Source organism: Passer domesticus, chromosome Z (genome assembly GCF_036417665.1).
Source record: "Passer domesticus isolate bPasDom1 chromosome Z, bPasDom1.hap1, whole genome shotgun sequence".
In the NCBI taxonomy this organism is placed as follows: domain Eukaryota; kingdom Metazoa; phylum Chordata; class Aves; order Passeriformes; family Passeridae; genus Passer; species Passer domesticus.
In genome coordinates, this window is record NC_087512.1 from 44,682,187 (window position 1) to 44,694,818 (window position 12,632).

A 12,632-nucleotide genomic window follows, 5' to 3' on the forward strand; every position below is an offset into this window, starting at 1 on the left:
TTCAGTTCTGTTGAAAAGTGCCTCTGGTACTGCCTCACTTCTGGGAAGGCTGTTGTGCAAATTGCAGGAAACCCTGCCTCCCCTGAGAGCTCTGCAGAGCTGTCTATAACAGAGATACCTTGGAGAGCCCTTTCAAAACCTCATGCACTTATTGTTCTCCTGCCAGATGGGGAATCTGCTGCCTTACAGCGATCCTAGTGTGGTGTTCATTTTCCTCTCAATCTTCGGTGTTGTGACCATCCTCCAGTGCTTCCTCATCAGCACTGTGTTCTCCAGGGCCAACCTGGCAGCTGCCTGTGGGGGCATTGTCTACTTCACACTGTACCTGCCTTATGTGCTGTGTGTTGCCTGGCAGGATCACATCAGCTTCTCACTCAAGATTTTTGCGGTGAGTCTTGATGAAACTTTTCTGAGCACCAGGTTGTCACCAGTATGGCATTCATCAGCTGAACACTGTTACAAGGGGAGAAGTGGCAGTGGGAGGTTAATTTTCAATGTAAAAATCTTCAGGGTTGGGCTTGATAAAGAGGTTTACTGAACCTGGCAGAAGCTGCTGGGAGAGTTTTGTTGGCTTTGGTAGTAGAAGTAATGCAGCTGGACTAAGCTGCCTTAATCTCTGTATGCTGTCATACTGTACAACCAGACATACAGGCTGAAGGAACCACCTGCCTTTCCTCTGCACAGCACTTCTTACCTGTCTGAAGAGGGCAACTGTTAGCAACCTGTTGCCTTGCAGGAAAATCCAAAGAGTAAGGGAAAGAAAATAGGCAAACAAACAATGCTGGGTGGAGGTCCAGTAGAGATTTCAGGCCTCTTGGAACCTAGACCAAATATGCCACTCTGTATCTGCAAATACAGTGACGGTCCATGGAACTTGGACTTTTCATATGGACAATGTCCCTTATTCTTGTGCTACAACTGAGATGACTATTTGGAGAGTAAATATAAAAAAACTCAGTGCATGTTCATGCCTCCCATTTTCAGAGCCTGCTGTCTCCAGTAGCCTTTGGTTTTGGTTGTGAGTACTTTGCACTGTTTGAGGAGCAGGGAGTTGGTGTTCAGTGGGACAACTTCTTTGAGAGCCCATTGGAAGAAGATGGCTTTAGCATCACCACATCAGCTGTCATGATGCTGTTTGATACCTTCCTGTATGGAGTCATGACCTGGTACATTGAATCTGTCTTCCCAGGTGAGGTCTACTTCTGAGAGATAATCATGTCTTAAGGCTTTTAAGCAAATCCTTTCATCCTTTTCACTTGCTAAGGTGTAAATTTGGCCCATTTTTAAGCAGAGCTATGTAAAGGTCATGGAGCAAAAGCAGCATCAGAGCAAGGTTGTTGCTTGCTGCTAGCAGTGAGTGTTGCCCAGCACAGAAGCATGACTCCATTGTGGCCATGGCTGATCTAGCCTCAGAAGCTTTGCTGTACTTCTCTTGCTCCCTCCTCTAAAGTTCACAGACTGTGCTGCAAGAGAGTATCAGTAGCACATGTGGTACTAAGTACCTTTCAGCATAGGGTTTTTAACCCTGAAGTGAAGTTAGATGTCTCTTACCCAGAGTCTGTCAGTGTCTTCATATAGAAAGATTTCTCCTTAGTGTCTCATCTGGAGGCTTACTGTGGGTGGAGTACTTGCCTTCTTGTCCTGAAAGCTAATTAAAGAAAAGAGACAGATGCACTCAGGCTCATGTAATGCTTTTGTTTTCAGGCCAGTATGGGATTCCCAGACCCTGGTACTTTCCTTTCACAAAGTCATATTGGTTTGGGGAGGAACCACAGGACAGACAGCACCCCCATCCTGGCCAGAAGGGATCTTCAGAAGGTAAGTGCTGGACACAGACTCTTTCTGAGGTGTTAAGGTTTGCCTTTTTCTGAAATGAGAGTCCAAGGACAGCAGGAGCAGTACTGGCACGGATAGGTGAAATTGGTCACCCTTTTGTTATCACGCATTGGGTATGCTGATCAGGTGGGTGCATGCAGATAAACCCAAGATACTTTGTGCACCTGAGTGCAGCTGGGTACTTCAGGCTGATGGAGTTGAGAAGGCCTAGTTTTTTGTCTGACCCTGGTAAAACTGGAGATCTCTAACTCCTAAATTAGCCCAGGAGAGAGACAATAGCTAAATGACAACTTCTGTGGAAGATTCCTATCTCTGAGGAAGAAAGCAGTCAGTTCTTCATATAGCTCATTCCTTCACAGACTTGGGGGAATGTGATGTCTATTAAAACTCCCATGCAATTTTTGTTAAAACCTATCAGATCTCTCTACTTTGTGTTTCCTTCCAGTCTGCAAGGAAGAAGAGCCAGTGCATCTGAGTCTTGGTGTTTCCATCCAGAACCTGGTCAAGGTTTACCGTGATGGCAAGAAAGTTGCTGTAGATGGTCTCACACTTAACTTCTATGAAGGACAAATCACCTCCTTTCTGGGACATAATGGAGCAGGGAAAACCACTACCATGTAAGAATAAAATAATGATTTTAGAGAGAAGGGAAGTGACTGAATACTGCAACTCCTGTCCATATAGTAAAGGTAGCCATAGAACTGCAGTGTGCAAGTGGTGCAGAGTAGAATGCCTCTGCTGATTTAGTCTAGTTGTGCTGCTGCCTTATAGATATAGGGGACTGGAACCACAGAGGGTTCAGGTTGATGCTGGGTCAAATGAATCTGTAGGTGGCATTTTGTAGTAATGCCATTTGTGATTCCAACTTACCAGTGAAAGAAAGCAAGTTGGTACTGAAAGAACAAGAAGCTTTTAGAGGAAAAAAATCCTTCCTTCATGCAGCTATGTGGGTGTTCTTTGATCACCACTGGAGCTGATTTGTGGTTTGGTTTATTTAAAATCCATTAGTGAGATGTTTTTCAAAGTACTTTCTTGATATGGGAGTCCCTAGGGTTTTCACCTACTCTTAATTCAGCCTTCTACTGTTTCCTGGTGGCAGAACCTGCTGATCTGTTCTGCTTTTCTTGCAGGTCCATTTTGACTGGCTTGTTCCCCCCAACTTCAGGAACAGCCTTCATCCTGGGCAAAGATATTCGCTCTGAGCTTAGCACCATCAGGCAGAACCTGGGTGTATGTCCACAACACAATGTGCTGTTTGACTTGTGAGTATCACGTTGGATATGTAGGACTGATGCTATCCAACAGATGCTTGGGTTCTCTGGGAAACAGCAGTGTGCTTTTGGCTTTGACAGTTCTTTTTCTGTGTGTGCAGGGTGTGAGACAGTGGTGTGGTGCGGAATTGGTACAGGAACATTCTGTTTATTAGCACATTCCTAAGTGCCTGGGAATGACCAGCAAGAGCTTACACTTTTATCTTTCATGTCTGTTAATAATGTACTCCACTCAGCTACGCTAAGTGTTTCCCTGGTGCCTAGTGATTTAGGTTGTTTGTGGTGATGTCAGGCATCCTTAAAAAAGGATTATTTACATGGGTACTGAATAGAGCCACACCCTGAAGTCAGGTCCAAACTGAGCGCACCTTTCCTTCCTGAAACCTCAGCCTTAAGAGATGTTTTCCTGAGGAAAAGAAATGCCTGCAGTAATGCTAATAAAAGGGATGAATCCAATATGGTGCTTTCAACTCTACCCTGAGGCTGCATTTGTTCCCTAGGCTGACTGTGGAGGAGCACATCTGGTTCTATGCTCGGCTGAAAGGGCTGCCAGAAAAGAAGGTGAAAGAGGAGATGGAGCAGATGGCAACAGATGTTGGTTTGCCTCACAAACTGAAAGCTAGGACAAGCAAGCTCTCTGGTAGGTTCAGATCTTGTACATTTCTCAGCTTCAGAAACACTCCACAGACTTTTGCAGAGGTTGTGTTATGGACCTTGATGGGATCCTGCAATTATAGACTACTATAAAATTAAGCATTTAAGGAAGTCAGTTATTTATTAAATACCTAATCAGTGTATCTTAGTAAACATGACAATCTTGCACAGTCTCAAGCTCTCCAATGGCCCTAACAATTCTCTCACTTTCTGTGAGTATTTTGTATTTTTTTCCATCATGACATAGTTCAGCTGCATTTGCTGTGTGTTGCCCAAAGCGTACTAATATATTTGAGGTTTATGCGTCTAGGTGAGAGTGGCTTGGACCATAGTCTACAAGTCTCTTGCTGTTTGTGAATCATACATGCATTCCTTATACTGACTTCTTCCCCTTCGGCTGGTGATCTGGAGTGCCTTTCTCCTTTGTTCAGTAGGGGCAGAATTCCTGTGTCAGTCTGTACCAGATACTAGAGGGACTGACATGCCTTTGTCTTACTCAAGTGTCAGAACAGACTGCACATTTAACTTTGGGGAGGGAGAGCAGATGACCGTGGTTGACTTTAGTATTGAGGAATGCAGTTCCTTGTTTTTGCCTCTGGAACACTTCCATGGAAGGGGAGTCTCATGGGGACTTATTTCTGCAGCTCAGGCTCTGGAGACCTGTGTTCCAGATCTCCAAACATGCTTAGGCCTCCAAACTGGCGATTTGCTACCCCTGGTGCTGAGACAGTACAGTTCACTGTGGGCATGCAAGGTGTGGTTCCCTGCAGTAGGAGGAGAATTAGACTCCACTACGGAAAGACTATCCAGATGAATTATCCATTGTCCAGAAAGTGGTGTGACCCTGAAGGCCTGAAACAGCAGCAGTACTCCTCAGTCTGCTTTCTTTCAGAGCTCATTATCCACCATGCTGCAAGTATTACTGTTCAACTCATCTCTGCATCAGCCTGAACCTCTTTCTTGTGCCTGACAGGTGGCATGCAGAGGAAGCTCTCTGTTGCCTTAGCTTTTGTTGGTGGCTCCAAAGTTGTCATTCTGGATGAGCCTACAGCTGGGGTGGATCCTTATTCTCGCAGAGGAATATGGGAACTGCTTCTAAAATATCGGCAAGGTATGTCATCTTTACTCTTAATAAATGTATGGTGGAAGGCAAAAGAAAATCAATCTGATTCTTGACTGTTCCCAAAATAGCAACATGTCTTTGCAAATTTATTGTTGCCTGCACCAAGGAATGAACAAAGACCATGCAGGACAAGGATGCTCAGATCTCTCACCTGTATATCCTTCTCCTCCTATTCATGTCAGAATTAAGGAACAAAATTTTTTACGGGGTTATGACTGAGGGCAGGTGAAGTCAGAAAATCACCCTAGGTGTTCGTCAATGTCCTGTTCTACTCCATGCAACCAGCCTTGCAGACATGAAATTAAACCTGCCGTTGCTGAGCACAAGAGCCAGCAGACAGTGGGGAGAATAAACCCATGACAGTAGTTGTGAATCTTCTCCATACTCCTGGTCTTATTCAAAGGAGCCAAAATTGTGGCATCAACCTCCCATCTAGCTTCTGAGCAAGATGCAGGTGATTGTGGCTCTGTTGTGGCAGCACAGGTTTGTTTTGACTTAGCAGCTGCGTCTTCCTTGCTCTCTTCCAGGTCGCACCATCATTCTCTCCACACACCACATGGATGAGGCAGACATTCTGGGGGACCGGATTGCCATCATTTCTCATGGCAAGCTCTGCTGTGTTGGCTCTTCTCTCTTCCTGAAGAACCAGCTGGGAACAGGCTATTATTTGACCCTGGTCAAAAAGGATGTAGATTCCTCTCTGAGCTCCTGCCGAAACAGCAGCAGCACAGTTTCCTATCTGAAAAAGGTACAGCTGGCCTTTTCTGCTCATGTTTATTCTTTCTGCATGAAATCTTAGGGTTTTTGGAAGCAGCAACCAAGATTTTCGATGGTAGAATGTCTCAAAAGAAAATCCCATGTTCTTTGAAAGAAGTGTTATTTGTCTGGTGGGTACTGTGCCCAGACCATGTCTCATTAAACTGTTGTGTAGGACATACATCCCCATTATAGTTTCTTTCAGTGCCAGTGGTCTCAAGTTTATCAGAGAAATACAAAATAAGTGAAGTATATTTTTGTAACACTTACTTCTACAACAGTGATCTTACTTCTGTTTTAGCCCTTTCTAGTGCTATGTCTCCATCTGCAGCATCTGGTTGGACTTACTTAGTATGTAGCATCTGGTGGGCCCCATAACAGAAAATAATGTTTGTCTTCTCTTTTGAATAAACAGCAGAAAATAATGTTTGTCTTCTCTTTTGTCACCAGGATGACAGTGTCTCCCAGAGCAGCTCTGATGCTGGCCTTGGCAGTGACCATGAAAGTGACACATTGACAATAGGTGAGGTTTGGAAAAAAAATTAAGATTGAATCCCATTTGAAATTAGCTCTGTAGCTTGCCTTGGATGGGTATCTTAACTTTGTTGCTCCAAGGTAGCTACACTCTTTGGAAAATTATTAAATTCACAGTGATGGTATTTTAAATATTGGCATGCATTTCTTGAGTGAGCCATTTTGAATTCAAGCTGTCCTGAAATATAATAAGCAAATATATAGTTGTGTGGCCTGTTAGCAGTGTATGATGTTGGTGAGCTGTACATAATGATTTATTTGCAGGTCTTCCAGTAGCATGTACAAGCGCTCCCAAGTTCTGCACATAAGAAGTATAGCCAGACTTTAGTCCAGGCTTTTATCCAGTCTCGTGTTAAATTAAAAAGAAATGGCACTTTGTGGAAATAAGCTTCTTTCCAGAGATGTCCTGTTTGTCCTCCTTTTCTTCTGGCAGGATTTTTAAGACTGAGCTCTTTTTTCCACATAATGAGTGGTAATCAGAACAGAACTATCTTTTACTTTTGTTTTTTCTAGATGTGTCTGCAATTTCAAATCTCATTACAAAACATGTTCCTGAGGCAAGACTGGTGGAGGACATAGGTCATGAATTAACCTATGTCTTGCCATACAAAGCTGCTAAAGAGGGAGCTTTTGTGGAGCTGTTCCATGAAATTGATGACCGTCTTTCTGATCTTGGCATTTCCAGCTATGGCATCTCGGAAACTACTCTGGAGGAGGTTAGTGAGCTGCTGATTTCTGTTTGTCTTAAACTAGGCAGAAGGAATCATGGCAGAATTAAGAATGAGATGAAGCCTTATTGCTTACTGTAAAAATTGACAGAACAGGCAGCTTTGCGTGCCTCTCCAAAAGGAATTGTCTTCTGCCCTGTGTAAGAGTGTGCTCATAGAGGTGTGCATTAAAAACTGAAACGTGGTAGAGACAAGCAAGGACAAATCCTATGTGCTCATCTGCACTTTGCTGAGATGTCATGTATAGGCTGGCCCCTGATTTGGCTTCTAATATTTGTTATTTTTAGGGATGCTTTGTGTTGCATTTAACAGAAATCATACATTTCAGTACTGGATACATACATTACATAAACAATTTAGACATATGCCCTTGTCAGTGATTTTTTTGTGGTTTCAGGGTTTGTTCCATGTGACTGTGTTCCAGCTGCCAAGTCTCTCTTTTTTATCACAGAAGTATCAGGCACATTATCTCTGTAGGATCTTTATTTGTTTACTTTTAAAGAATGATAAGGGAAACTGAAACAATGGTTTTGTCACTTACTGAGGTTGCTCTCTAGGTCCTTCACAGCTGTGAAGACCTTGGTTGTTATCTGCAATTTGAAAACAGGTTATTTCTGGTTTAGGAGAGTCCATGGGTCAAGCTCCATGAAGGTGCCTATTCAACCAAGAGCTGTTAGACATCAGGAAATATGAGATTCACCAAGTTTAGTTACTAGGTCTGTTTCTGAGACACAGGAAATAGCTCATATTTGAGATGGCCTGTGAACTCATATTGGAAAGGGGGAACAGCTGGTAGCAGTCTGGCTCCCAGAAACTAGACAGAAGCCACAAAGTCCATATCGCCATCATGCAGAGGATAAACTCGGTATCCTCGGTTCTCTCATTGCACCTGCCAGTCTCACATGGCATCTTCTGAAGCAGTACCCACAATATCTCTTCTCTTTTGATTTTCACTGGCACTTATCATTCTTTTTCAGATCTTTCTGAAAGTGGCTGATGATAGCGGTGTGGATGCAGAAACCTCAGGTGGGTGCAGTTTTCCCTTACAGAAGTGACACATACCAAGGTGTGACAGAGCCTGATTGAGACTGAACTGAAGCTCTTCTGTCCTAGTATTTTTAATGACCTGAAGTAGCTGGGTTTAGTGTATTTAATGCATGCTTTTATGTGCTGTAAAGGTCAATTGACTCAGTAGCATATTTATTTTGAAATAGTGAAGAGTTTCTGTTGTTTGAGTATATTGCAAATTACTTGACTGACACTGTTGTCTGCTCTGAAGAACTCCTGATGCATCAGACCACAGTAGGGTCCAAATTACTTTCTCTTTCAGAGAGCAGTGCTCATAACAGCAAACTGCACTTGTAGTCGCATGACTATATATGACTGTCATGTCATTGCAGAATGACCATCTTGGTTTTGTTTTCACTTGCACTGAAGTCACTCCAGATCCGCTCCTCCATTTGCAAATGGAAGACCTGTAAAATGAAAATGATATTGCCTTGTTTTTTCTGGGGCTAGCTGGAGATTAACTGAAGCAGTTCAGCTAACCATAACTGCATTATTTTCAGATGGTACATTGCCAGCCAGAAGGAACAGACGTGTGTTTGGAGACAGACAGAGCTGCCTTCGTCCATTTACAGAAGATGATGCATTTGATCCTAATGACTCAGACATAGATCCAGGTATTGCTGGAGTTCAAGCCTGTTTTCTTTCTGTGGATGCTCTTTCATGTTATAAGTACTGCAGATCTAAAGGCTGAGTCTGCCAAAGGAGTGGTGATCTATTTGCCTTTAGAAATAGTAGACAGTGCAGGATGCACAGCCTGCTCAATCCTCCCATCACAGCTCAGAGATAAGGGAGAAAACACATTCATGTAAATTTCTGTTGTTATTGCTGCTGACTATGTTTTTTTTTTGTTTTTGGTGAGTGAGAGCGGTTGCTCCAGCCATCACCTTGTGTCTTCAGCACAGACAGCATCTCTGAACTTTTAATAAGGGTCATTTCTTCTTGCTAGCAGAATCCAGAGAGACAGACCTTCTCAGTGGCATGGATGGGAAAGGCTCCTACCAAATGAAGGGCTGGAAGCTCACCCAGCAGCAGTTCATGGCTCTGTTGTGGAAGAGGATGCTCATTGCCAAGAGAAGCCGGAAGGGCTTTTTTGCCCAGGTGAGAGCCTCCAACATGAGCAAAGTTCCTCATCAGGGGCAGCTCTGGACTGTGTATTGTAGTCTGAGTTGATGGTGGACTAAAAACCTCAAGGGAATGCAGATAACCAAAATTAGTCTACACTGCACATGGAGGCAGAAGTGAAGCACTTGCCTGTGCAGGTGAAAGGAGTTGTACAATAAACCATGTGATTACAATATTCTTGCACAGAAGAATGTAATTTTGCCCTTGAGAACAGCATTTGCAGCTAAATCCTCTGCAGCTGAAGTGAATTCCCTGATCAAATACCAAGATAGATCTTGGATTGGTGTGTAGCACTGCTTTGGTGTAAATAGCAAAGGTATTCCTGGGAAATTTTGAAAAAGTTTTGATCCAATAAATGAATCATATGTAACTCCTGATGCCTCTGGAAACTTTGGCTTATAAAAAGTGTTTTTTCCTTACAGATTGTGCTGCCAGCTGTCTTTGTGTGTATTGCTCTCATGTTCAGCCTGATTGTTCCTCCATTTGGGAAGTATCCCAGCCTGGAACTACAACCCTGGATGTATGATGAGCAGTACACTTTTATTAGGTATGTTTTGTGTGGCCTATAAATTATCTTCTTTCCGAACGTGAATTACTGAGTTCCTTAACAGGTTGTTTTGGGCTTTGTGGTTATCTCAGAAGCACATTTGTTCAACTCAAAGAGTTATGTTGTTTTCTTCTTTGACCTTTAAATCAGCTCTAAACCAGCTCTAAGTACAGGCAAGGTCATATCCATTTCTGAATGGTGCTGTCACTCTCCTAATAATACTGTGTACAAAGACTTGGAATGTGTGTGTGCTCTTAGGCCAAGCATTCTTAGGCAAATCCCTGCCCACATCCTTTCACTGTGCTCTTGGCCCTGCTCTGTTGCTCTTTTGCTGCGTGCTTGTTACCACACTGACTGATAATGTTTTGCTGCTGTTCCCATAGCAATGATGCTCCAGAAGATGCAGGCACTCACAACCTTTTGGATGCCCTTCTTGATAAGCCGGGGTTTGGGACACGCTGTATGCAGGGACATTCCATCCCGTAAGTAGAACTCTGGTCTGGCAACAGGAAGCACATCCCTGGTAGCTCTAGCTGACTTTAAGAAATTATAGTAATGCATGGTCAGAGCAGGATTTAAGCCAAAAGACTTGTTAGCAATTTTTCTGCTCAGAACCTTTTTCAAAGTTGCCAGCTCTCAGTCCGGTGAGGAAGTTGAGGTTTGGGTGCAAGTCCTTGCTGATAGAGATGGAAAGGAGAGAGCAAATGACTCAAGTTACTGTTTGATCCCGAACGTGGTGAAGGACCTATTTGTTGGTGTATGTTATTGACTGTAGCTATTCCCACTACACAATCCTTTGTTTCCAGCTGAATTAGAAACCTGAGTTAGCACCCCACAAACACCAGCAAAAAGAGTGGAGAGCCAGACAGCATTTGTTGTTTCCTAACTCTGCCACCTGACTTGGTGCACGACCTTAGGCAAGTCACTGAAGATCTAGTCTGTGAATGTAGAAGAGGTACACACTCCAAGAGTCCAGGATGGTGTGTCCAGAAGACCTGCAGCTCATGCTTACAGGATGATGGGGAGGGAGGCAAGGTGTCTGATATCATGGCCAGTGATGGAAAGTAGGCTGCATCCTTCATAACGGGCATGAAAGCCTAGCTATTCCACCAATGGGCCATGAGGAAAAAGCTGCCCACTTCTACCTTGGCAAAGAGCAGTGTTTTGATGCCCCAAAGGCAGAAACATATCCAAGAAGTCATCCAAGAAGATTGTCTTCTGTGATCTTAAAAACACAGGATATCTCAAGTTGGAAGAGACCCATGAGAATCATTGAGTCCAGCTATCTGCTTCTTGGAGGACTACTTGTAACTAAACCATGTGACTAAGCACATTCACCAGGTGCTCCCTGAACTCTGGACAGTGTGCCTGTTGGGACTGACTGAAACAAAGCATTTAATTATAATGCAAAGAGGGGAGTGTCTGGCCCTACATTGTTGGCCAGACTCAGTTTCTTGGGCAGTGGGATCTGTTAAAACCTGCAGTCTGATCTGTTACTCTGAGCTGTTTATCTCTGTGAGGTCAAGCTTCTTTGAGAAACACACTGCCTCTTCTAGGGACTGTGGAGTTTGATCTTTAAATCTCTTGTAAGCAAATACCATCATATTTGTTTTAAAAACTGCTTTTTTCTTGCCTCTTTCCAAACACAGGGACACTCCTTGCACTGTGGGGCAGAAGGAATGGACCACTGCTTCAGTCCCAGAGTCAGTGCTGGACATCTTCCTGAAAGGTAACTGGAGCATGGAGAATCCTTCCCCATCTTGCGAGTGTAGCAGTGAGAAGATCAAGAAGATGCTGCCTGTGTGCCCCCCTGGTGCAGGTGGCCTGCCACCTCCACAGGTAAGAGGGGTGGTACTGCAATGAGGAATGCTCATGAGGAGCAGAGTGGCTAGGTGTGATTCTTGCATGCAGCATTTTATGAGATTTATTTCATTCAGCACTTGTGTTTTCTGATGAGCATTTATCTGTGTTTTCACTGGTGACACCAGCGTGAGCAAGACACAGCTGACATCCTCCAGAATCTGACAGGCCGCAATATATCAGACTACCTAGTGAAGACCTATGCGCAGATCATTGGGAAAAGGTAGCTGTTGAACACTCCCCCTTCCCTCCCCGACAAACCCTGCTTGCTCTATGGGTGATGCACAGATCAGGCAAATAATCCTGGGCAGCCCAAATTCTTCAGTAGTGAGCCAAATCCACTCAGGTCCTCAGATAGGCCTGATCCTCAGCTCAAGTGATGTTTCTGCTTTGTGAGTGATTCTGTGTGCTGACCCTCATAGGCAGATTACGGGGGAAGCCAAGGGATTACACTGAACGGGAATGGTAGGAGCTATATCAGATGTGATAGGCTGTTGCACTCTTTTCCCTGGCTATGTGCCTGCAGCTTTGTTATGTCTGTCTCTCCTCTGGTTCTGTATTATATATCAACTCTTTTTTCTCTCTGCAGCTTAAAGAATAAAATCTGGGTGAATGAGTTCAGGTGAGTTACTGCATTTTCCTTTGCTTGTATACGTCCACTAAACCTTGACTGTAGTGTTTAGCAGGATACATCCACCCTGCTTTGCAGTTTATGTTATAGGACTCTTAACTGCCAGGTATTGAAGGAAGATGTTTAAGGATAAACTGGAACAACCCCAGAGCACTGGACAGCATGTCCACCTTATGCAGAGAGCAGTCTTGAAAAGATTTGCATGACCAGCATGCTGGTACTCTATTCTGTAAGGTGCTATTCTTCCAAGCGAGGGCAGCAGGGACACATCCTGCTTTGCCTGCAGCAGAGAAGAGCTGCCTTTGGACTGCATGCTGAGCACTTGTGATATAAGTGTTTAACCCCAGAAACAAAGAGTAGAAGACTTCATGGCTAAGCACCCATGTAGGAGAATGAAAGTCATTCCTTCATGTAAGAGTGGACATGCTAGCCTTGGGTGTACTGCAGGAAGAGGAGACATGGACATGGAGAGGGATAAGGAGTAGCATTTTGTGGAGGTCCA

At 43.9% G+C, this 12,632-nt stretch overlaps 1 protein-coding gene across 4 annotated transcripts in view; it reads left to right on the top strand.

Moving 5' to 3' along the window:
• Nucleotides 1-12,632, top strand: part of ABCA1 (ATP binding cassette subfamily A member 1) — a 92,741-nt gene that overhangs the window by 67,021 nt on the left and 13,088 nt on the right. For 3 of the 4 annotated variants that reach the window (XM_064405071.1, XM_064405072.1, XM_064405073.1), the window contains exons 16-33: nt 167-388; nt 985-1,189; nt 1,705-1,818; nt 2,282-2,453; nt 2,967-3,098; nt 3,608-3,747; nt 4,735-4,872; nt 5,412-5,632; nt 6,091-6,163; nt 6,688-6,890; nt 7,880-7,928; nt 8,471-8,584; nt 8,917-9,068; nt 9,515-9,639; nt 10,023-10,121; nt 11,289-11,478; nt 11,628-11,722; nt 12,089-12,121. In XM_064405071.1, the coding sequence (XP_064261141.1) occupies nt 167-388; nt 985-1,189; nt 1,705-1,818; nt 2,282-2,453; nt 2,967-3,098; nt 3,608-3,747; nt 4,735-4,872; nt 5,412-5,632; nt 6,091-6,163; nt 6,688-6,890; nt 7,880-7,928; nt 8,471-8,584; nt 8,917-9,068; nt 9,515-9,639; nt 10,023-10,121; nt 11,289-11,478; nt 11,628-11,722; nt 12,089-12,121 (2,477 nt within the window). The remainder of the gene's footprint in view (nt 1-166; nt 389-984; nt 1,190-1,704; nt 1,819-2,281; nt 2,454-2,966; nt 3,099-3,607; nt 3,748-4,734; nt 4,873-5,411; nt 5,633-6,090; nt 6,164-6,687; nt 6,891-7,879; nt 7,929-8,470; nt 8,585-8,916; nt 9,069-9,514; nt 9,640-10,022; nt 10,122-11,288; nt 11,479-11,627; nt 11,723-12,088; nt 12,122-12,632) is intronic. The other variant, XM_064405074.1, reaches the window with a different exon arrangement.